General features: G+C 45.2%; 1 protein-coding gene across 2 annotated transcripts; it reads right to left on the bottom strand.

Annotated features, from left to right (window-relative positions):
• On the bottom strand, positions 256–4,523 carry LOC8083677 (zinc finger CCCH domain-containing protein 22). Of its 2 annotated transcripts, none has more exons than XM_021455795.1 (9): positions 3,054–4,523; positions 2,778–2,957; positions 2,492–2,671; positions 2,308–2,393; positions 1,942–2,202; positions 1,750–1,849; positions 1,381–1,596; positions 1,209–1,285; positions 256–1,081 (listed from the first exon to the last, which is right to left on the bottom strand). In XM_021455795.1, the coding sequence occupies exons 1-8, from the start codon at positions 4,031–4,033 to the stop codon at positions 1,252–1,254; spliced, it is 2,037 nt and encodes a 678-aa protein (XP_021311470.1). In that variant the 5' UTR covers positions 4,034–4,523; the 3' UTR covers positions 256–1,081; positions 1,209–1,251. The 2 variants fall into 2 exon arrangements, with proteins under 2 accessions (XP_021311470.1, XP_002467925.1); XM_002467880.2 differs by having other exon boundaries at positions 2,486–2,671; positions 3,054–4,522.

The raw sequence follows: 24,832 nt of genomic DNA on the forward strand, positions 1-24,832 counted from the left end.
GTTCTAGGGTCAAGGATCAGCGACTAATAAGCTGAACAAAACAAAATATGCCTGAATTCTGTTGGTGGAAGTGTAGTAGGATGACTAGGATCACAAATCATAAAAAGATCCTAGTGGTCAATAAGAATTACGAATCGTAAATTCACTCACAAATCATTAGTCAACATCCTGACAGCCATCTCACAACAAGCAACACCTGATCCCAATCCCTTTCAAAGTTTCGAAAGATGAGAGATAAATGGAGGGGCAAAACACTTGCACACAAACTTTCTTTCTCACTTTACTTCCATTCTTTCTGTAGAAGAGGTGTCAACTACACTAGATCCACTCAACCAGATGGGAACAAAGGCAGAACAACATAATCATCATATAGTAGTATTTTGCAGCGACCTGCCTCTGCTGATTAGCGGACATACATACTAGGAGACACATACATACCGAGACAGCGACTGAAGGTGTTAAAGGCATACAAGATCTCACAAGCACACACACGAACACACATCTCTATCCATAGGAATGGCTTGGGATCTTGCACTAGTAGCAGTTAAAATAGCTTACAGACAACTGCCATGGCCATGTGCTCCTCTCCAGAATCCAGTCACTGGGCGGCCCTAGTATCTCGCAGCAGGCTCTAGCTGTACTGGTTACATGTGACCTGTGGCTGTGGCTGGTACCAGCATTGTGGATTAACCTCACATTTAGTAAACCTAGTGGAAGAGGTGGCTGTAGTTGTAGAGTACATCAAGGACCTTGTCACAGTAACATCTTTGTGCTGATATGATGTTACCTGCTAATGGTAATTACTAAGTACAGATACTATTTATATATATCTAAAAACTAGGGGTAACACTAGAGGGATTATTTGTATATATAATATATATATTTATATCTGGCAATACTGCATATGCGCCGTTTTCTTAATCAAGGCTAATGGCATCTTCTTCTCTTGTGATTTAGTAGAACTATCCACTAAAAAGGTTGGGACTAAAAGAACAAAAGAAAGGGAGCTAACACTATGCTGACACTTGACTTCTTTTTTTCCTATATATTCCACCATCGCTTTTCTTGGCTTCTAGTATTCCTGTCACAACCACAAGCAGCAAAAGGGGAGAGGAAAAAAATAAGAGAGAAAGGGCAGAATAATTAGTAAAGCTAAAAGGTTGTTATTTGAGAAGCGAGTCGGAATAAAGAGGGCCGTTAGTGCTTACTATGATTAGGCTGGGGGGTATCACTTGCTTCCAATGGTGAACTTTACATCCCCATGGCTCCGTGATCGGAGGACAGCCTGCTCATTGCATTGAGAGAATCATCATTTCATTCGTGGATGACAGAATGTTCATGGAAATAATCGGCGCCACGGAAAGTAGAGGCAAACCGCACCTGTGCATGGGGAAGAAGTAGGAGCTGGGCGAAGGAATTTCCAATGCAGGGGGGCGGAGATGGTTACTACCACCGTCGATCTTGTTCCCAACACCGGCATCGACACCAATGTGGGATGAGGTGTTCTCAGTCTCCGTGGCGGAGAAACTGTCATGCACAAGCGCAGCAGACTTGGTTGGGGATGCAAATGGGCTGTCCGGCAAATTGTGCTCTCCACTGTGTCAGGGAATAAGTAGCGATCAAGCTTTGACACACTCAAATGTTTTTGAACTTTTTCGAGTTGAATATCAATATATCTATCCGATCATGATTCATGAAAGCTAAGTGTGGGAATGATGACGATGGGTTGTTTAGTGTAGTTTAATCCACCTTTGGTCGCTATCAGCGGCGTCGCAAGCAGATTCCTCCTTATCACCGGCGTTGACCTTCCCCTCCAGAGCAAATCCACTGCTCAGCTTGAGCTGCTCCCCTGTCAACGGCCAAGGAATCACAATGATCAGTAACATTTGAATACAAATTTGGTTTACTGAAGCGACCAACGTGCTGCTTCAAGAAGCATACCGGACTCTGGTGGCGACTCGACTACGATGGTGCTCACAAGTTGGCTGGACGCGAAGGCATTGGCAATTGGTGTGGGCAGTGGCGATGCTGCTGCTGCTGTTGCTGCTGCACGAGCCTTAAGGTCGAGCAGCTGAAGACCCATGAGGCGGCGGCTCTGGAGCTCAATGGCCTGCTGCAGTTCGGCAACCTGCTGCTGTTCCTCCAGCTTTCGGCGCAACAGCAGCTCGTTGGCGCTGTTTGAGTGCTGCAGCATCCTCGCGCCTGACAATCACCACAACAAAATCAAAATCACACTAGGTATCAACGACTGGTCCAAGTTCGACAACACAACCAACCAAAGATAACATCGTTAGGGGATCTTTTTACCGAGCTGGTGCAGATCAAAGGGGTCCCGGGCGTCCAGCCCGCCGGGGGGCGTCGTGCAGCCGGAGAAGTCCCCTTGCTGCTGCTTCCTGCGAAGCGAGAACAGCAAATCAGTCAACCCGAGCAACTGCATGCCGCCATTGCCGTTGCTGGAAGCGAAGGATGAATTGGCAATGCACGCCTGTACTTGTCGGGGACCTTGCCCTTCTCCTTATAGGGCTTGACGAGCACGCGTGCGTCGCAGATGAAGTGCGGGTTGCCCTTGGCGAGGATGAGCTTCACCGTCTCTGGGTACACGAAGGTGACGAACCCGAACATGCGCTTCTGCTGGTAGGGAATGCGCACGTCGTGAACTGGCCCGTAGATACTGCACCGCATTGCCAAGAAGCGCAAAGGGTCGGTCAACCATGGTGTTCTACCGAAGCAAGGCAAAGATTGCAGCATCACATTAGCATGTGTGCGTGCATGCATACCTGAAATAGTTGGAGACGTCCTCCTCGCGGAATGTGCTGTCGGCCGGGAAGGTCAGATAAATCTGGCGCGAGCCGGGGTTCATCATGTTGGCGAAGTCGGCGCGGTCCAGGCGCGGCCGGCCCATGAACTTGTGCGCCTCGTCGCCGCCGCCCAGCATCAGAGACGCGGCCGCCGCGGCTCTGCACGCGCACAGACGAAAAAAAGGCTGGAGCTTTGGTGCGAATGATTCGAGTTTTGGGGGTCAGACCATGTGAAAGGCGTCTGCTCAGCTCTACCTGTCGTGCTGCTGCTGCTGTTGCTGCAGCAGGAAGCTGAGGCACTTGCTAGCGGCGGAGGGCGAGCCTGGGAGGGAGCCAGTGGGGGAGTAGGGGAAGGCGGCGGGGCCGAGGCGCTGGCTCTTGGAGCGGATGAGGAAGTCCTGGCACTGCTGCTGCTGCTGATCGGCGGCTGCATCCATCTTGGCGCCAGCGAGCGCGGCAGCGTCGTCAGGGAGACCGCCGTGGACGAACCTGCAGCTGCCGCCGTTCTTGCAGAACCCGCGCGCGTAGTAGAGGCAGGGCTTCCACCCGAAACCATCGCCGCCGCCTCCGCTGCCAAGGCAGAGCTCGTTGACTGACGCGCTCCGGCGGTGCGCTGGGCCGCCGTTGGGCCACCCGAGGCCGAACGCGAACATCCCACCGGCATCACCCGGGCCGGGGCTCCGGCACTCCCCGCCGTCGAACCCGGGGAGCTGGTGGGACGGGTTCGCGCCGCCCTCGTTGAGGAACGCAAGCTGCTCCTGCAGCTGCAAGTCGTCCAGGAGCGCGTCCGCGGACTGATGAGGATAGAACGGCGCCGCGCCGCCATTCACGGGACTGGGCAGCTCCTCCCCAGCCCCCGTGGACTCCTCCGCGGTGCCATTACTCGTGCTGTTGCTCCTGGAGAACACCGGCGCGTGGCCCCATGACGACGGCGAGGACACCGAGAGCGGCGACGGCGCGCCGGCGCGCCCGGAGTTCTGGCGTGGGAGCTGCAGGAACGGCGCGTGGCCAGCGGCCGCGACGGAGGTGGGCGACGCCGGGAGGAGCAGGCCGAGGTCCTTGCGCGCCTTGGCCATGACAGCGTGGAGCAGAGACTCGGGGCCGAAGGCGAGGCGGATCATCTCCTTCTCGCCGTGGTCCTGGATGAGGAGGAGGCCCATGATCTTGGCGGCGTGGTCCGGGTCTAGCGCTTGGATCCGGGAGAACACCACCTTGGTGGCCTCGTAGGCGTCCATGGCCGCGCCAAGAGAAGAGGGCCGGCCAGACGAGACGAAACCCTGGCTGGCTCCCTCGCACCGCAGCAGCCAGCAGCTCACGGGCTTCTCGCTTCTTCCTCACACCCCACCTTTACCCAGTGCAGTGCAGCTCGGTCTTACCGCCTTCACGGCCTTTTGTACACACGCTGCTGAGCGCGATCAGATCGATGGATATGTCAGTGTAGGGTAGCGCTGGGTAATGGCTAGTAGTGCTCTGGCTGCTCGCAAGCTTCCGCTTCCCCAAGCTCCCGCTGCGCCACTGCACCACTGAGCAGCTCCATTTCCCCAAGGTTTGGTGCTTAGCCGCGGCCAATCAAAGAGCAAACCCACTCTCACCCCCTCTCCGGCTCTCCCTCTCGCTCTCTCGCGCGCGTTGGGGGTTGGTTTCTTGGGCTTTGGGACTGCGCGAGCGTGGAGTTGGGGGGCTTGAAGACTTGCACACGAAGCAGTGTGCAGACTTTTGAGGGATCAATGGCCGTGTGCACATACCAGTTTTGGTTTCTTATTTTTCGCTGTTGTCCGGGAGGACCCAGAAAAAAAAAACAACAATAGGTGTTCAATGCAAAGCTGCGTGACCTGTGCATGGATCTTGATCTCCCCAATTCGCCATTTTCAAAACCTGATTATGGGCATGGATTCCATCCTGAATGGAGCTTTGTCCGGATCTTCCGTTCTCCCTCCGGCGCCGTGCCGTTACAGTGCAGAAACCCCGCCTATTTGCATTAGTTTTGGCAGAAAACGGATGCTGCTTTTCTCCACATCCTATTGAGACGTCTCGTTTAGATCTAAAAAGTAGTATTTTCATTTGTATTTGACAATTATTGTCTAACTAGAACTAATTTAGACTCAAAAGATTTCTCTCATGATTTCAAACCTAACTATGTAATTAGTTATTTTTTAAACCTATATTTAGTACTTTATACCGCAAGATTCGATGTGATGAGAAATCTTGAAAAGTTTTTGAATTGTGGAGGGAACTAAACAAGGCCTAGGCGATATTTGTTGCATCTACAGAAATGTTGTTCCTCTTTTGGCAGCAAAATGGCCAAGGAATTTCGAAAAACCGGCAAATTGGCAGAAAGGCATGGCGAAGCTTGCCCAGCTGTCGATCAGGGAAGTGATGGATCCAGTCGCATTTCTGAAGAGAAGATGTATCGACGGCGATTGGATAAACTAAAGTGGTAATCTCAATGCAGCACGGTACCACTTTCCTTATCATATTCAAATCATGGATGTTGCCTGGTAACCAATTGTAAGCCGACGGGGCATGTTGCGGTGCGGGCAGCATGAACAGCAGCGAGATTTTTATGCCCGGATACAGAAATGCTTCGCCTGAAGTTGTTTTTCTGAACCTGAAAGACCATGACTTCTGGCCTGGGTATTGATTGTACGTACTTGGGAAATTTGCATGCACACCGCTCTTTCCAAACGATTTGCCAGCACACATCAGAATTCACTCCTAATGTCGCTTTGCCATTAGTTAGTTGCCCCCGTACTCGGAAATAAATTGGTATTCTGCTTTCTGCTGTTATCAACCAACGCGGCTGGCAAGATTTTATTCATCGCAACATTTAGGTTTTTACATTATAGCCAAAACGGATAAGAAGATTGAAGATGGACATGAAAATCATGGGGAAGATAACCGCTAGTTTCTTGGGCCTTGTTTAGTTCCCCAAAAATTTTGCAAAATTTTTCAGATTCTCTGTCACATCGAATCTTTAGACGTATGCATGGAGTATTAAATATAGATGAAAATAAAAATTAATTGCACAGTTTGGTCGGAATTGACGAGACGAATCTTTTGAGCCTAGTTAGTTCATAATTTGACAATATTTGTCAAATACAAACGAAAGTGCTACTATTTCTATTTTGCAAAAAATTTTGGAACTAAGGCCTTGTTCAGTTTGGAAATTTTTTTGGATTTTGACACTGTAGCACTTTCGTTTTTATTTGACAAACATTGTCCAATCATGGAGTAACTAGGCTTAAAAGATTCATCTCACGATTTACAGATGAACTGTGTAATTAGTTTTTGTTTTCATGTATATTTAATGCATCATACATGTGCCGCAATATTCGATGTGATGGAAAATCTTGAAAATTTTTGGAAACTAAACAAGGCATAAACAAGACCTTGGTGGGTCTATAAACAGAGGTGGGTTCGGCTAGCACCCTTGGGCGATATCTGTGCACACTTAGAGGTCAAGAACACACTACACTCACTTTGCTTAGGCCTTGTTTAGTTACCCAAAAAATTTTCAAAAATTTTTAGATTTCCCGTCACATCGAATCTTTAGACATATGCATGAAGTACTAAATATAGATAAAAATAAAAACTAATTGCACAGTTTGGTCGGAATTGACGAGATGAATCTTTTGAGCCTAGTTAGTCCATAATTGGACAATATTTGTCAAATACAAACGAAAGTGCTACTATTCATATTTTGCAAAATTTTTTAGAAGTAAACAAGGCCTTACTTAAGGTTGCATTAGAGTGGGATTGGAGAGAGATTTAGTACATTTGCTTTTAGAGTTAGCATCTAGTGGCACGCGTTCATCATTGTTGCTGTAACTCTTTAGTTACTCTAGGTGGTTGCTGCCACTTAGATGGCTTAGAGCAGCGGGACATTGCCATCACTTAGATGGCTTAGAGCAGCAAGACACGTTGGGCACCATGTGGTGATTGTGCAGAGGCTCCGGTGGTTATACGTGGACAACGGCCCGGCCCGGCCCGACACGACACGTTGCCTAACGGGCCGAGGGGGCACGTCATGCCCTGTGGGTCGTGCCTTACCGGCCTGCGTGCCTAACCTCCAGCCCAGGCACGGACCCGAGGGCCTTTTTGCGTACCGGGCTGGCCCGTCAGGCACGACAAAAATGGAGGGCTGGGCCAGCCCAAGCCCATAGCCCGTTGAACATATAACATATCAATAAACACAGATTTAAAAACAGATTTCAAACACATTCATAGTTCATCACTTCATCAGTATAAAAAACACATTCAAATACAGATGACAAATGTAGAGAATAGATTTAGATATCAAAATGAGCTGTTTTGTGCAATGTTGTTTTGGTGCAGGTGTTGGGTATTTTAAACGCAAACAGAAAAATCCGCAAGCGCACGGATACCGATGTAGCTTTCACCCGGAAGTATTCCAGAGTATCGATTTTCCACAGGGAACGTGAGTGTACTAATTAAGAATCAAGATCGCCCAAGGATAACTATATAATTATTTTTGGTGGGAAGAGAGGAAGTTTCCTGAGAGTTCTCTAGTTGATCTAATGTGGCAGAACCTCTTGAATTAAATGGCCCACATGCACACATCATTGTCCCAAAGACTTCTGATCGACGTGCATGAGTTCCAAATGACTCAAGAAGTCTGTCGGGTGTCCTTGGGAAACCCGAATCATCCACGTAACAATCTTTTCAGGAATTCCCTCATCAAGCATCACAGTATTACAACATTTCATAGATAAGAGAAATCAGAGTAAAAGCGGAAAGGTTACATAACATATATTGAAACTTAAGTTCATAGTTTACAAACCATAAGTATTTGATACATAAAAGCTTCGGAACTTTATATTACATAAACCATAGATCACACAACAAGTTTTTACTTGCCCAAGGTCACACATCAGGTTCATCATCATCACTCTCCTCCACAAGAGTAAAATAACCATGACCATCAAAAGGATAATCAAGAGGTTCACCTGCAACATGGGTTAATAAAACCCTGAGTACAAAAGTACTCAACAAGACTTAACCGACTATAAAAGAGGTGGAGACTCAGGTATGCAGGCTATAGGGATTCAAGGTAAGGCTTAATCAAGATCAAGTATTTCTTTTGCATAAAAGCTTACTAAGAGTAAAGCCTACTTTCAAGTTTTAACTCAAGATTTTCACTTATAACTAACCAAGATCATTATCCTACTTTCATAAACAAATCATCTCTTTCTTATACCAAAGATTCACTTATTACTACGATGATGGGGTGAGGATTGAGGCTCCATATCCGAGGAAACACGGCGATTCGAATCGATTAAACCCAGCTGGGGATTCAGTACCACACGACATATGTAGAACTTAATCTTGCATATGTCAACCTTTTCTATAGATCCTCCCATACAAGAACGGGTCCAGCGTCACCCGAGAGTACAGTACACCACCATCCTACAGCCAATCTAGATGTTTCCCGGTCATCTCAGATCCGTAAGGTGGGTACACGCTACTCTCGCCATCTTTCCACTCCCAGTACGCGGTTAGCCGTTCTCAAGTATCGGAATAGCTATAGGTAAGGCTTACCGCCGCATGCGGGCTGTACTCAAAGTTCTCAATCACAACAGGCCAACAACGGTACGGTCCTTAATCGACACAGTTGGAGACACTACTTTAAGACTCCATTCTTAAAGCAAGTCCACCGACCGGTCTCAAGTTGAACATCATTAACCATAAAAGTATTCCACAACAACCCTTCAAACTTTCTCATTTGAAAACCTATCCAATAAGCAGGGCTAAGCATACTAAGTATTTTCATAAAACAGGTATCAAGGTAAATATTGAAATCATCAAGGTAGATAATGCAGCAATTAGGATTCACTCAACTCCTATTCACCTAATGCATCATATTAACTCAAGTGATATAAATAACTTTATGAAAATACAAGGATAGGGTTTAATGTCCGGGGCTTGCCTTGGTCGGAGGGGACGTTCGGCAATTCAACAACACCCGAAGGATCCACAAACTCGGAAGAAACCCACTGGGGATCAGATTCTTCCGGAGCGTATTCTATACGTAAAAGTGCATATGCATGATTATGATATACTCATGGCATGATAAAGACAGGTTACGTGTTCTTGGATGACAACAATAAACATGACTATCTCGAGTACAATTTACCTTCATGGTAAAGAAACAAACAAAGCTAGTTATCAAAGCATAAATCGCTACTAAACAAACTTTATTATTTTTATTAAGCAATATTGTGAATCTATCATACCATAAAGATTATTTATATGAAAATAAACCATAACCAGGGAGCATATCATGCTAAGTAACCGCTGGTTGCCAATCAATCCAGAATATCACACAAAGCCTAAAGGAATAATTATTTCTATTTCTTTTATAAGCATTTAAATAGCTTTATTATTAAACAGATCATACTTTATCAAAAAGAGCTGAAAATATTCCTAAAGCTGGAATACAGTAACACAAGTTCACATATTAAATTTCATGATTTTTGGATATACCCATAATTTACTAAAAATCATGGAAGGTTTATTCATTAATAAACAGAGGTAATTTTTACATACATGCAAACTACCAGAAAATATAATTAACTATTTTTCATGTGTCCTACTCATTTTAAGGAAGCCATACAAAAATTCTCATAATTTTTGGATCAGCATAAAATTTACTACACAAATTCAAATATAAATAAAAAACTGCATAAAAAGAAAAAGAAAAAGATTACTGCGCAGTGGGCTGCTTGGAAACTGGGCCGCAGACCGGACCACTGCTTCCGGCCCGCATCCGCGCTGCGCACACCCGCGCCCTCTCCCTCACGCGGGACGCTGACAGGCAAACCCCACCTGTCAGCTCCGTCCCGTTCACGCGCGGCGGCTCGGCCGCGACTCCGGCGACCGATAGCGAGGCCTTTGGCCCCTGCGCGCGCGCGCATCAGCTCCGACTCAACTCCGCGACTCCATTGGTACCACTCGCGGACGCTCTACCTCACTGCTACCACCTCGGCCACGATAGGAGCGGGCGGTCGCCATGGCCGTCTGTCGGCCGGCCACTAGGGCCCGGTAGAGAGCAAACGAAGGGTGTAGGGAGGTTCAAGGTGGTTTAGGGAACACGATGCTCACTTCACCACGGCGGGAGAAGCAGCTGAAGTTGCTGGCGACGGAGACAGTGCGATCGGGCGGGCGCTCCGGCTCCGGCGACGTTATTCCGGTGAACCTGCTCGTGTCCAAGGAAAAGTAGCAAGCGCATGAGCACCAGATTGACAAGGAGAGATAGGAACACCAGCTAGATTGACGTGAAACCTTCGAGAACGGCTTGGCCACGGAGATAGAGCTCACGGCGGCGGTTCTGGCCGGAGATGGAGAAGATGGCGACGTCCCGGCGATTGAGAGGGTTATGGGGCGAGCTTGGTGGTGTTCTGGATTCGCAAGGAGGTGACGGACATAGAGGACAGCTCAATTTGATACGAGGAGGATCGAGCACGGCCAATTTGGATGGGGACGAGGTGCTGCTCCTCGGTGCTCCGGTGGCGGAAAGGAGGTCGGTGCTCGCGGGAGAGAAGGGCACGTCGCGCTCCTGGTTGCCAGCAGGTGCTCCACATCGTCACGGACGTGAACACGCGCTTGGACGAGATGAAACGGCGGCTCACGCGCTGGCATTCACCGATCCAGACTCGGGTGTCCACCGCCATGAACAGGAGCCAAAGCTTATCCCCCCCTTTTTGTCTGGTTTTGCAAAAATCGACCAAAGAGTGAACTGCAGTCAACTTTTCACCAAAAAGAAACTTGTGCAAAATTTTGTAAGCTACAAAACATCTTTAATGACCAAAGACAGATTTGAAGTGGAAAGGGATGAATTTGAGCCAAACAGTTTGAAAGCAAATCTCAATTTGGGAAAAATTCCAATTTTGAATTAAGGCAGATTAGAAATTCCAAAATTACTTTTGATTTTCCAAAACAACTTGAAAAACTTCCAACATGAAAGTTGTTCAACTTTTCAAGCCCTACAACTCTCATGTTGACCATTTTTCAAAATTCCAAACAGATTTTGAATTGGAGATTTAAGTTTAAAAAGGGGACACTTTCCGGAAATCTGTATTTTTTTAAAATTACTTTGGATTTTGTACTGAAACTTCAAAAACTCAAAACACCAAAGTTGTACATCTTGACAAGATCTACAACTTTGCTTTTAAACTCAACTTCAAATTTTGCTTGGTTTTTGAATTGCACAAAAGGGGGCAAATCTAGGGTTTTGAAAACTAGGGTTCCCCCCTAAGTCTTTCGGAAAAAAACTTTCACCCAAAGTTTTTAAACTCCAAAACGAGCATCCATACATAAAATAAACACACTTTAAATTTCTAAACACATTCATCCAAAATAAACTTATTTTAAGTTGATGCATCAGGGTTTACTTAACAATAAACTATGCAATGCTCATGATGACATGTCATGTTTTAGTTCGCTTAACACGAGAGTGTTACATCTAAGAATCAAGAATTACTTCAAGATTATCTATTTCGGGACATCAGAACACTAACCACAGAAAGAGATGAGAAGGAGGCTAGGAAGCTCTGACTACGGTCCTACAAACACCGATCCGAACGAGGTGGAATACGTCGACCGTTAGGGCTATCACTACCCTAGGGCTACCACAACAATCCGCAGGATTGGGTGCAATTCCAGGTAATTGCAAGACTAAACACCACGTCTAATCTATTAATTACTACTCTAGTGTTTCAAAGACTAGAGCACTTGATGCAAGCGGGAATCTAATAAATAACTTGAATGTAAATAAAAGTAATTAAAGAACTCAGGAATTATGAATTGAAGAACCTGGAGAACGATGAAGAACGAACCAGTTGCTCCAAAAGTACAATGTTGAGGAAGATCCGACAGGTCCGGCTCCTCTTCCTCCGCTGTCCTCTTCTCTCTCCCTATTTTCTAGATTACAACTAGAACTAACTAGAACAAAAACTAGAGGAACTAGAACTAGATGAACTAGAACTAGAACTAGATGAACTAGAGGGATCCTCTCTACTTGGATGAAGAATTGAAACCCTAGCTTTGATTCTGTAGAAGAGGTATGATCTCCAGGGGCCAGGGGGCCTTGCTTATATAGTCTTTTCAGATGAATCTGGGCCATCGGATAAAACCGACATTGATTGAACGGTTATCCTTGATCCTTTAGGTCGGTGGAGCATGATCTCCGAGTTGTACCCTGATTGGGCAGAATAGGAGGGCGGGCGCCCTGTCCCTGAGCCCTCTCGGCTTCCGCTTTGTTCCAGTGGCTTCTGGAGTCTTCTAGATGATAGAAAATTACGCGGCACGTTAATATCTCTATGTAAACCCGACGTGTGGGCCTTTCTTCCGTATTTCCTGATAACCCCCTGCAGAAATAGACAAACACCAAAACTCGTAGAATTTTGTCAGATAAAACCCTAAGTCTAGGTATTGGTTGCATTTGGATCCTTTTCTACGATTAGTTGATGGTTAAATGTGAGCATTAAGAACCGTCAACAGCAGGTCAGTACCTGGCCTGTCGTTATTTGGCGGGCCAGGCCGCGCCGACCTGCGGGCCTGAAGTGCGACCCAAGCATGGCGTGCACCCCCATGTCGTGCCAGCCTGGGCCCAATGACCTTCGGGCCGGGCCGGGCCGGGCTTGGACTGGGCCAAAATAACGGGCTTTGGGCCGTGGTCACGGGCTCGGGCTGCATGCCCAAGTATACCGGTGGTAGATTTGTAAGAGACCTGGTGCCCATCCTCAAAGGAACCGTGAAGAGCAACTCTAATGGAATCATGAGGATTGCGGAGTGTCTTTGGATTGATTAGCTCATAGGCTAACGGCCCATGTCGAGGCCAAGCTCAAGGGCTTGAAGCAACCAAACCTTGGGGGCAAAATAATTTTCTCTCTTACCCTCCTTTGTTTGACTACTACACACACTTTTAATGTACTTGGTTTGATCTTGTGCTTATGTAGTTGCTAGAGTAGCTTGACTAGTTAAGTAGCCTAGTTCGAGTAGTTTCTCACCTTATGTAGTTCTACTAGTTGAGTAGCTTAATTCCATTTGCTTTAGTGTTATAGTGCTTAGCCGGTTTCTTACTTTGCTACTAGATTTGTGTAGGAAGGCTTGCCTAAGTGGCTAGGCTAAGCATGTAGAATTATTAGTTATCACCTTTGTTACTAATAATGTGGCTAGTTTTATTTGGACATTTGAAGGAAGGCTCACTGCACTCTAGCCATCCAATCGGTCCTTACAATGTCGCATTATGTATTTTTTTTCAATGAATAGCAATTGCGAAAGGATCAATAATGCCTCGAGAGGGATAGACTTTAAAATATTATTTCATAAATTTAAAACAGCAAATCAATAAATTTTGGAAGATTCAAAGATTTAATTTTAAAAAATCAGAAAAAACCTACACGATCAATAGAATTTTAGCTCCAATTTTAGATTGCCGAATTAGCAAGCTTTCTTAGAGTTTGAAGGTCTTAGCCCTTCCTTTGGAGATAAACTTCACAGATCCGTAGCAAACCCTAGGAAAGGACTTGAGAAAGAGTAGAACAAGTAATCACAACAATAAGAACCACACGAGACACAAAAATTTAACCTGATATTTGGCCAAACCACAAAAGAACTATTTTACTTTATTTGATAATAATCAACTATTGAGCGGAAAACTCTATTAGAATGGGGTGTACCCGGTTGCCAAGTCCAGAATTTTTCACTTCTCTAAGAAAATATCAATAAAACATACGCCCTACAGCTACACAGCACATCGCACATGCTCGAAGGTTGTGACTTGTGAGATTGTGCATGTGAGATGGTTGGAGTAAAGGAAGCAAAGCAGTTCCCTCCAATGGGCTGGCTGTTCGCGAGCCTTGAGCATAATGCACAAATCAATTGCTCCAGAATCGACAGGCCGGCACTAAAGGAAAAGGCTCTGGCGCTGCAATGCACTTTGCACTCACAACCATTTGCCGTCGAAATAACTTGACGGACGGCTTTAGGCCTTAGGATTGTCTACCCTGCTTTTCGATGATACTAGTATTGCTAGTACGTACATGTACGTCGCAGGAGGTTCGAAGTTATAATATATTCTTCGCTGAGGTACGTTGCACACTTGCATCTACTTTCAACTGAAGCTTGCTCTGTCCATGGGAGATTGTTTCAATAATGAACATGCAAGTTCAGTGGAAAACAACCCGTCTTGACCATTCTTTTGGAAGAGTACAAGGACAGAACATAACATACGTATACGGAGTATACAAACTCATAAACGCTGTACCATTACTTGATCGTATGTCTGCATGTAGAGAGCCGCGCGCAGCGCAAACTGCAGCTGCAAAGGTAGAAGCAATGATTCTTGTTCGGCTTTATATTTATATGTGTTGTCATGTGCAATATACAACAAGCCAACAATCCTATATACGTAGTACACGACAATCTATCGTTGACTCCATGCTAGAAAAATCAGTCTGTCTGACGGCCACCGTGAGGCGTGGCGGAGTGGTTGGTGCAGGGAGCGGTGAAGGAAGAGAGGCAGAAGCAGCTGGATTCACGCTAGGACGTACTGAGGAGTGAGGACTGAGCAAGCAGTGGGGGATGGGCGACGCCGATGGCATAGGCACGAAGTGGACGAAAATGTCGGGGGAGATGTAGAAGAGAAGACACGTGACGTTATTACGTCCAGGTGTGTAAGCATTATCGCCCTTTTACTGGCATGTATCGCTTTACAGCATGATCCGTTTATTACCGTGGAGGCAAGACTAATAAAATATAACGGTATTATTAGTTGCTCCTGCAAAACGCTACCCAGTGTAACCTCTTCATTCCATCATGGCCATTTCACTTGTCAATGGCTAACATTCCATTTTTCGTGGTTCTGGTAAACGCATGGTCGTAGTATAACCATTTTGCTAGGATTTGCTGATTACTACTCTCTCTCCAATCCAAATTGTAAGCCATTTTGATTTGTTTAGGTGTTATGAGACCTTATTTAGTTCCAACCCAAAAACTTTTCGCCCATCATATCGAATATCTGGACACATGTATAGAGCATCAAATATAAATTTAAAAATAACTAATTATATAGTTTTCATGTATTTGGCGAGACAAATCTTTTAAGTCTAATTAGTCCTAATTACTATAGTTACAAATGAGTGACAGTACCCAAAACCTTTTCTTTTCCCAAACTAAACAAGTCTTTAGATAAGCACTATGTCTAACGGCTCTCCTCCTAGCACTTGTTCATATATGAATAATATGCTCACGTACCTAGGCTACATGCATGATTCGATTCATATCGATATGTTGCTAATAAAACAAAGAGATCCAGAGATGATAAACGCTTAATAAAATAATATTGATATTGGATAACATATCAAATCTCTTGAGGAAAAAAGGTATATTAAGACGCAAGAAATGTGTCTATCAATACCTAACCAACACCAAAAGTGGCAAAAGTTCCTGTCATCCGTCGAAAACTAGCTTCACTCCACTATTCAGACACGAGGAGTTTATCAATGCAAACAGATCCCCCCTGATAGTCTGATAGGCGAGCTAGTCTCTGTCTGGAGCTGGAGAACTTGGCCGACAGCAATAGTTAACAGACGGTCGACTCCATAGCAAGTGCGAAAATAAGGCCTGGTTTAGGTTGCCAAAAATTTTTAAGATTTTTCGTCACATCGAATTTTGCGGTACATGCATGGTGTATTAAATATACATGAAAATAAAAAGTAATTGCACAGTTTATCTGTAAATCACGAGACGAATTTTTTAAGTTTAATTACTCCAAGATTGGACAATATTTGTCAAATAAAAACGAAAATTCTACAGTGTCAAAATTTTAAAAAATTTGTCTGAACAAGGCCTAAACCAAAGTGTCGCTGTTCCAGTGCGAGAGTGACTGATGATGAGTTGACGACTACCTACGTACTACGGCGTACGCTTCAATCATAGGCGTCGCTTTGCTCTCAACAAATCATATAAGCTTCGCTATTGATCCCCTATTGGCCATCATCGGGGCTCCGATTAAACAAGACATGCCTCACGTGTACTGTGTACAAGGCTGTTCCTAAGATGCCCAACGCGTACGGTGGGCTTGAGATTAACCTGCAATATGCGTTGTTTCAGGGCAAGTAAGACAAGAACCTGAGTGATATGATGCCTCGCCCGGCCCTCAAGACGTACACGGATGGCGAAAGGCTAGGCACACGAGAACGTTCTATGCTACTAACCTCTTCGTCATTGATTATTGAGGTTGAGGGCCGGGGAATTGACTATTCTCCCGTATAGTACCGTGGTGTGTTTCGGCTGGGCTGGGGTCTCCATCGCTAAGACCAAAAAACTGCACTTCTAATATGAAGTTCATTTGCCAAGTTCCTACATATGCTCTTATGAGTTCAAAATTGTGTAAGACTATGATCAAGCCCAACCCATGCAAATGCCAAACAGAACCAAGTTCATTTGCCAAGTTGCATGCGGGATTCCGTCACCTCGCCGCGCTTTCGGCGTCAGGGGCTGCTGGGCCTAGCTTTTCGTCGCACCACGCTCTCGTTTTGTAATCCCACGTGGATCTTCGGTTTTCTCTTCTTCTTTTGTTGGGCGGGGTAAACCCTACTCGGCCATAGTGTGCCGCTACCTTTGTCCTCTGTATCTAAACTCCTTTTCCTTCTTAATGATATATGTGTAATGCATGGTCGTGAAAAAAAAGAAACAGAACCTTAAGATTAGAGTCTATTTATTCGACATCCGTTCTTTGCGCCCATGCATGTAATAAGCATGTGAGTGCTCATCTTCAACCTACGTCTTCTCGTCATCAGCCCCGCCACTATCCGCGGCTCACCAACTACCTCGGCGTTGCTAGTGACCTCACCGTCCATCTCCTACCCTAGCCGTTCCATCCCCACTCTTTTCTGTTTTCCACTCTTCCCTAATCCCAATCGAGTGTATCTCCAGCGGCTCCTCATCCCGACCGTTGGTTCCGCCCAACCGATTGTCCTCCACCGTACCGTCACCTTGTTAGGCACCCAAATTTTCTATCCATTGAAGGATGAAAATCCAATCGCATGCACTAAGCCTACGGCATTTGTTTCTTTCATGAGCATCGCCACCCTGCCACCACCCCATGTGCCGCCTCCACCGTCGCGTTGCAACTCACAAGCTTTAGTTTCTCCTGTTCTTACCCTATCAATTGGTTGTAGGCCCTTTTTGAATATGCATTCTGCTATCGTGCAGTGTAGTCAGGGAGCCACAATATATGAAATTGGACTCCCTATTCAACCTCATGATGGATGAGTCCTGAGCGGTCACGACAATCGTAAAAATCCAAGATGTTGGCGCGATTATTTGTGAATCTTTCAACTGGAGATCCATAATATCATTATAAGCATTCCAAACAAGGGCTATGCCACCATTGTCTCCAACACCTAGCGCTGGATAGGTTTCCCTTGAATTGTTCATTTTGTGTGTATAAATATTTACTGTACTTGATTGAAAGCGTGCTCAAGTTTCCAAAACGTGGATACCTTTTGTTCACGTGCACATTGCCGTACATGTTGCACTTAATGGGCATGCACGCATGCATCCTTGTTGATGTGCAGACAATGATGCCGATTACGCTTAGAATTAGGGAAAGAGCAGCACGCGCGCCTACCTCTCCCACTGAATTACTGAAAGCCTGCCTTTGCCACGTACGGCACATTGTCATCGGGACATTCGTTATGCTCTCATTAGCCGCGCTCGTTTTTCTCAAATTAATCTATATCCTTCAAACCGGCCTATATATCCTACGTACAGTTTTCTACTACTAGTGATAGTAGGGACGATGATCACAGCTATCCATTTGGCTAAAGAAAAGCCTTGTTGCTTTCAAGAATCAAGAGATGACAAGTGCACAAAGCTGTTGCCGTTTCATGTGCCTCGCTCTGTATAAAAGGGGTCGTTTGTGAGGTACGGTCCTCATGAAACAACAGGATCAGATTTGGCAGTTGGCGTAGACAGCCAGGACCGTGTAGCCCTGCTAGAACATGTGTCGGTACTCGGTAGGGACTACTATACTACGGCGATCTTGGGACCCCCAAACTTAAGGCTCTGCAGTTTTGATCTATACCTCTATGATTGACCTGCTGAGCATACCACTCTTTATCGATCGGCTTTGTGCTAGCTGCCCTAAATTGACAGGCAATGTCAATCAGGAAATGACCTATTTCAAATCGAACTTCCAAAAAAGATGGCCGAGATCTAAAGACAGAGAACCCAATCCTTAAACTACCCGAATATATAGCGGTGCACGATGCATATCCGGATATCTCTTTTGCATGCAAAGCGGTGACTGGCTCACCCGCTCGGGGTCCGTCCGGCCGCCCCGCCGAGCTGCTCGATCGCTCGCCGACGGCTGGAGAGTGGAGCGGTCCGGCAGCAAACACCTCGCCGCTGTTTCCGCCTTTATATCACGTCAACAAGACTACTGCAAAGGCAACCACGCGAGCGAGCTAGAGTGCGGACGGTGCATGTGGGGTACGTGCCGGTGCCGCGCCTTTTAAAGGAGCAGCTGGGTACGGTGAGAAACTCATCCGAGGCCGAGACGAGAGATGAGAGGGCCCCCGGCCGGCCGGCGAGCGGCGACCCGGGGCCCTGCTCAGCTCCGACGGAGCTGCTCCCGTCTGCCGAATGCCATCGTCTCGCGGCAGAACGGCACAGCACTCTGGCCTCTCTGGGGTCGGCCCTCGGCACGGCAGTCGTCAGTGATTCAGCTCCATGTGGCCGTGCCCAGTCGCTGCCTGTCCTCGCGGATGGCAATGGCAATCATGAAAGTGAGATGAGATGATACCGGAGGATATACTACTGCTGGCGCCATGAGGCTCACGGTCACGGGCATGGGAACCACGGTAGTGTCGTGGTCCTTTTACTTGCTCTCGTCCACTCCACTTTTGCGCGCTTTGAGGCAGGGAAAGGCACGTCATGTGCGTGCAGGAAAGGGAGCTCAGGAAATCAGGATCCGATGAAGGTGGTGGAACTGGGAGATGAACAAAGGGGAGGCATTCGCGCTGAGCCCAGCTCACCTGCTCTAGAGTTGATCAATTCCAAACAGCATGAGCTAGAGAGGGTTAAAACTCTTCTTTCGAAGAAATAAGTGTCATTAGATACATTTCATAGTACAATGATTTAGTATCACAAATATTAATATTTTAATTTATGTATATTTATTTGATCAAACTTTAGACACGTTAATAAAAAAAGGCAAAAGCTATTTTGTGGGCATGCTCGTGCCTGCATCCTTATCCTTCTCGTCGACTCTCTCCTCCTCCTCCCTACCCACTTCTTCCCCTGCTCTGACATGCTTAGAAGAGAAGGGGCTTAGGGGGAGGCGGGTCGTCTAGACGGTGAGGACAGTGGAAGGGTGGCTTAGGGTTTTAGTGGCAGTGGAGGTGATCGGAGTAGGACGCCATGGCCATGGCGGCGATAAGAGAGGGAGAAGAAGAAGGCTATCGCTGATGCATTAGGGTTTCACCGGAGTTCTACGGCTGCAGAGCTCAGGCGAAACCCTAACATATCGCAAGGAGGCGGTGGCAGCGGTGGGGGTGAGGTTTGCAGAGGAGGGGTGCAGGAAAGGGAGAAGACGACAGAAGAGGAAGCATGCGTTGTGCTTTAGCTGCTCCCATAAAAATACATCTAGAATTGCATATTTATTGAAAAGAGGTAGTATGTTTCCATAATGTAATAAAAAATACTAATAGTATTTTTATAAACTTAATTAAACTCTAAACATTTCAATTAAAGTACGTTCATCCGAACAGTACCATTTATGCCGATTCCTACCTCCAATTGCCCCCAACAGCAATACGGGGAAAACTTCCTCACCGTCACCGATTAGTCGTCTCGAGGCTGAACTGAGAGCAAAACGTTTATATACTTTTTTTTTAAAAAAAATGTAAAGTTTAGCAGTCCCACCTTTTTTTTTTTTTGGAAGTTTAGCAGTCCCACCTGTCTGAGCAGCGACTCACCGAGCACCACTCTACTGGGGTCCTCTGTATTTGGTAGTCAAAGCTGCATTTCGGGCAGCGGCAGGCTGTCGTGGATGCATCCAACACAACAGGGTAGAGCGAAAGGAGAAACAGGAGACGAGGACGGCTGCCCCATCCCCATCCGAGATAAGCTGTGGCCTGTGCTGTGAAGATATCCTACCTGAAGCCTCCTGATTACCTTCATGAGCGGGTGTGGCCAATTGGTCATAAGTCATAACCCATAAGCTTCCAAACGGGCAATCCTTCCATTTGCGGAGCAAACGGCAGCCTAACCCACCCCCCCACCCCCCACGGTCACATGTGGCCTCCAGCCCAGTTGGACTCTTCTTCATCACACGCGAAAATTTCGGGCAAATATCCGTGATTTTCTGCAGCACGGTGAACTTACATGTTGCAGAAGATTTGTTCCCTTGGCTGCTAAGTGATGGCTAAAGGTAGTATCCACTTATTTGTTGCGAGAAAAAAACACTATTGAATAATCAGCAGCAATAAAATGTAGTAGAAGGAATCATCTGTTAACAGTATCTAATTTTCCATGGCAAACAGCAGACGAGCAATAGTTTAGGCCTTGTTTAGATTAAAAACTTTTTTAATTTGAGTACTATAGCATTTTTGTTTGTATTTAGTAATTATTGTCCAATTATAGACTAGGCTCAAAAGATTCGTCTCGCGATTTACGTTAAACTATATAATTAGTTATTTTTTAATTTATATTTAATGCTTTATATATGTGCTCTAAGATTTAATGTAACAGAAAATTTTGAAAAGTTTTTAGATTTTATGGTGAACTAAACAAAGCCTTATTTTGCTGATAGATGGTAAGAACCTTGTCAGCAACTTGGTATTTTGTCACCAGCAACAAGCAAGAATGAAACACTTTTCACAGTTTGTGAGAAGGCTGAGATGCGTCTTTTCTGTTTTCACCTTTAACAAAAAAAAGCTCTTCTCTGAGGTAGACAAGTCCCTGCAACAGTACAACACGGCCTTGAAGACTTCTGTCTCCCACTAGTTTAATAGTCTTATTACTGTGTAGAGTAGGTTTCTTTAACCTCTCCATTCAAGGCCTTGTTTAGTTCACCCCAAAATCCAAAAACTTTTCAAAATTTCCCGTCACATCGAATCTTACACCACATGCATGGAGTATTAGATATAGACGAAAACAAAAACTAATTACACAGTTTACCTGTAAATCACGAGATGAATCTTTTAAGCCTAATTACTCTATAATTGGATAATATTTGTCAAATAAAAACGAAAGTGCTACAGTTCCGAAAACTTTTTAGTTTTCGGAACTAAACAAGGTCTTGGATTCAAATATCCTGACGGTTTTGTCTGCTGCCTATAAAATCGGTAACTGCATCCGTATGCTATTTTTTTACAAACATCTCCAACAATTTAATTTTACATTCTTAATTTTTTCTAAAATTTACAAAAACACGTCTCCAACAGTTTTTCATTTTTTTGAAACTTGACAAATTCCACAGAAGGCTTGACATTTATGCAAGTCCGTCTGGGACTTGGCAAACACCAATCTGCCGCGTCCCTCTACATCGCCATGGCGCACGCGGGCCTCGCCACCGCGCTGCTCGTGCTCTACGGCCTCTACGTGTTGCTCGCCGACTTCCTCCGCCCGCTGCAGTGAGTGCTGCTCTGCTCCGTCTCGCTCCGCGAGACGCAGCGCGCGGTCGTCGCCTTTTGGGAGCTCCAGCACCGCACTCCTTGCGTTGCCGCTCGTGGACGCGCGCGCCGCGCTCCTGCGCTGCCCGCTCCCAGACTCGCCGGTATTCCTACGCCACCTCCACTGGCTCGTCTCCTTCTTCTTCTTCTTCGTCCTCTTCGAGCACTTGAACGCGAGCGGCGGCCGACTTTCTGAACGCGCGAAGAAAGCCCGGACCGAGACCGCGCGTGAAAACTTTCGGCAGTTGGATCCATATTTTAGTAAATGGTAAGTCAGATTTGAAAAACTCTTGGAGATGTCTTATTTTTCTCCTTCTCATTTGCTTTTCAGAGTTGACAAACTCCAACAAATGGCAAAGAAAAAAATGTCAAACTGTTGGAGATGCTCAGTGTATCTGATATGAGGCATCAGATCACAAGGATTGGATTGATGCCTCCCAAGCTAGCTTAAAGATCGGGACGGTACTCCAAACGGGTACCCACGGTACTTCTATAGTTGTAATTAAATGAACTAAATAAAAAAAGATAAAAAAGGAAATTACATATCCGCGGATATATGCTCACGCCCAGGCAGTCATCCTGGCCCGAGGCACTCGAAATCGGATGCGCAGCCGCGCTCGCGCCAAGCAAGATTCCCAGGGAATCATTCAAACAGGCCCGAAGCTGCTGATTTGGCTGATCCTGGACTTAAGTGCTGAACCCGCTGGTTTTGCTGATGCTGCTATTGAACTTGTAATATGTATGTAAAACAGTAAAAGAGATGATACAGTGGTTTAATACGGCGACATGGCCCTCATGGGCAATCTTTTTTTTTAATGGTCAGCAGGAGCTTTACCGAACTTGTATGTATAGAAGGGAGCAAGCACTGTACAAACCAATAAAAAACAATGTGGCCTGTGGGACCACTTTGGCCCAAAATCCAATTAATCCAAGCTAATATTGATACCATAATAACTATATACTATGTATTATAAGCTTTGTCTCAAATATTTGTGAGGCACAAAAGTCCAAGATGAGTCTAACACATTATTACCAATCGTTGGGATAAATGGTTTTCATGCCCTTCCAGCATACTTCTCGACTCTCAGCAAATCAAGGAGATATGTATTTACGTTTCAAGAATAAGGAGACATGTAATTACGTTTCAAAAAAGCTCTTCTCTGAGGTATTTATGCAATATATCCTTCGTCTTCTTTGGGTGCATACTATTCTACTTATGCAATATACGATAGTTTATATTGTTATTAATTTATTTGGACACTTCAGAAAGATCACATTTATAGTTTCGCTCAAGGCCCTCTAAATTTCCCAGTGGCGCCTATGGGATGCTATTATCAAGTGCACATGCAAAATAAAAGGCAACACTTCTTTCTAGTATTTGGACATCCGTATTAGAGGTTCCTAACCTATCCTATGATCCAGTTCCATACACCCAGTATTAGGACATCTATATTGAGGGTTCCAAACTAGCCCTATAACTTTTGAATCTAGTTCCATACACAGCAGCACTGTTCCCGAGGGCAATCTGATCATTATATTTATTTTTTCCCCTTTATGCTCAATGCATATATTTACATTTTCCCGAAGGCAATCTGATCATTATGCCCTTCGTTTTGGTATAGCTGAATCCGGCTTGGAATCTAGCGAGCAACATGCCTCGTTGCATATTACTTTCTTGAAGTTGACTGGTTCATTGCAAATTGATTCATTTGACGAAGCTTGATTCATTCGCCGAAGGTTGATTTCATTCGACGAAGCTTGATTCATTCACCCAATTACCCAAACAAAGACAAATTCGTTAGGCCGTTTGAGAATGCATTCTATCAAGTCGAGTTCCCAATGGCGTGCAAGCTCACCCTAGGTGCAAGACGCAAACGAGGTCACTCCTAGATGGCGGATCTTGTCGCCAATGAGGCTTGTGGAAGGTGGCGGCTGAGGTCATGAGGGAGGCGCAAGGTTGTTGTGGCTAAGGCCAGTCTCAATGCATAGTTTTATGGCACAGTTATCAAGACTATAAACTAGGTAACCGAGCCATATGAGTTTCATGGGGATGAAACTCCTCTCTCATATGATGAAACTCCTTCATTTAATGACCTTGCCAAGTCAGCAATTATGCTTATGTGACACCCTATTTAATGTGCATGACACTCTCATGAAACATGCATTGAGACTGACCTAAGGCAAACAAGCTGAAGGCCACAAGCTTGGCCAATGCGGTGGGACAATAGGGGTGAAAGCAATAGAGAAGGAATATAATACATGTGGTTGGGGATGAGTTTTTTATCGTGTGGGTCCTATGTATAGACTAAAAGGTGGATGCATGGGTAGTTTTGTCTATAATGTTCTTCATATTTCTTAGGGAAGTACTTTTATTTGTTACTAAGGGCGATAAAGGTAGATGAGAGGAAAATACTTTCATTTGTTATTAAGGGAGACAGAGGCGGTGTAAGAAAAGTTCTATTAGGTTTTGTGTGAATCCACTAGAACTAATAGTTGGCCGCTAAATAGCTAGGGTTGTTAACTATTAGTTCCACTAGCAGGTTTGGATCTACTGTTAATAGGTGGATCTAAATGAACGTGTTAATAATTAGCTACCTAATAGTTAGTACTCTTCCTTCTAAATTATAAGTTGTTCTATCTTTTCAATACATAACTTTTATTATATATCTAGATATAACGGATATCTAGGTGCACAACAAAGTTATGTATCTAGGAAAACCAAAACAAATCATAACTAGGTATTATCTTGTAAATAGCTAACCTTAGTGCTCTGTTTGAATCTAGCTCAGCTAATTCTTAGCTACTAGCTAATGGTGAATCCAAACGTGGCCTCACACTAGGGATGCAGTGAAAACAGAGCGGACAGTAGAGACTATTGCACGACGTGCTGTCCTGTTCGTTATGTAGTAATAATAATGGCGTAGTGACTTTGATTGATTGTTTGCTACAGTTCCAGGACAAATCCGGATATAGGTCTACACTGACTCAAAGAAACATCATGCAGAAAAGGGAAAAGCTAGTATCAACCCATTAGACCATGATTATTATGATTACGATAATGGAAGGTACATCAAACAAAAATCAACACCAAAAAGATACTACCTGGTGCACAGCTTTATGAATTATGATACTACATTATTACCCCGTCTGAATCTGATAGGACAATTCCCTCCTTTCCGCGGGAGCAACATGATCGTTTTAATATAAGACCACTCCACAATAGCTGAGAATATGGGTGCAAGAAACAGGAACTATAAAAAAAATTGAGCAGAAAGAGAAACATCTATAAAATTATATTCTTGTAGCAAACATAAGTGGGTTTTGCTCTTC

The sequence above is a fragment of the Sorghum bicolor genome, chromosome 1 (assembly GCF_000003195.3).
Source record: "Sorghum bicolor cultivar BTx623 chromosome 1, Sorghum_bicolor_NCBIv3, whole genome shotgun sequence".
NCBI lineage: Eukaryota > Viridiplantae > Streptophyta > Magnoliopsida > Poales > Poaceae > Sorghum > Sorghum bicolor.

What these genes read in the sequence shown, in the direction of transcription:
- LOC8083677 (XM_002467880.2), bottom strand. Translation starts at nt 4,033, where the DNA reads ATGGACGCCTACGAGGCCACCAAGGTGGTGTTCTCCCGGATCCAAGCG. An exon ending in CAGCAGCAGCAGCACGACAG is followed by an intron (nt 2,958 to 3,053) that starts GTAGAGCTGAGC and finishes GTGCGCGTGCAG; the next exon opens with AGCCGCGGCGGCCGCGTCTC. An exon ending in TACTTCTTCCCCATGCACAG is followed by an intron (nt 1,286 to 1,380) that starts GTGCGGTTTGCC and finishes TGCAATGAGCAG; the next exon opens with GCTGTCCTCCGATCACGGAG.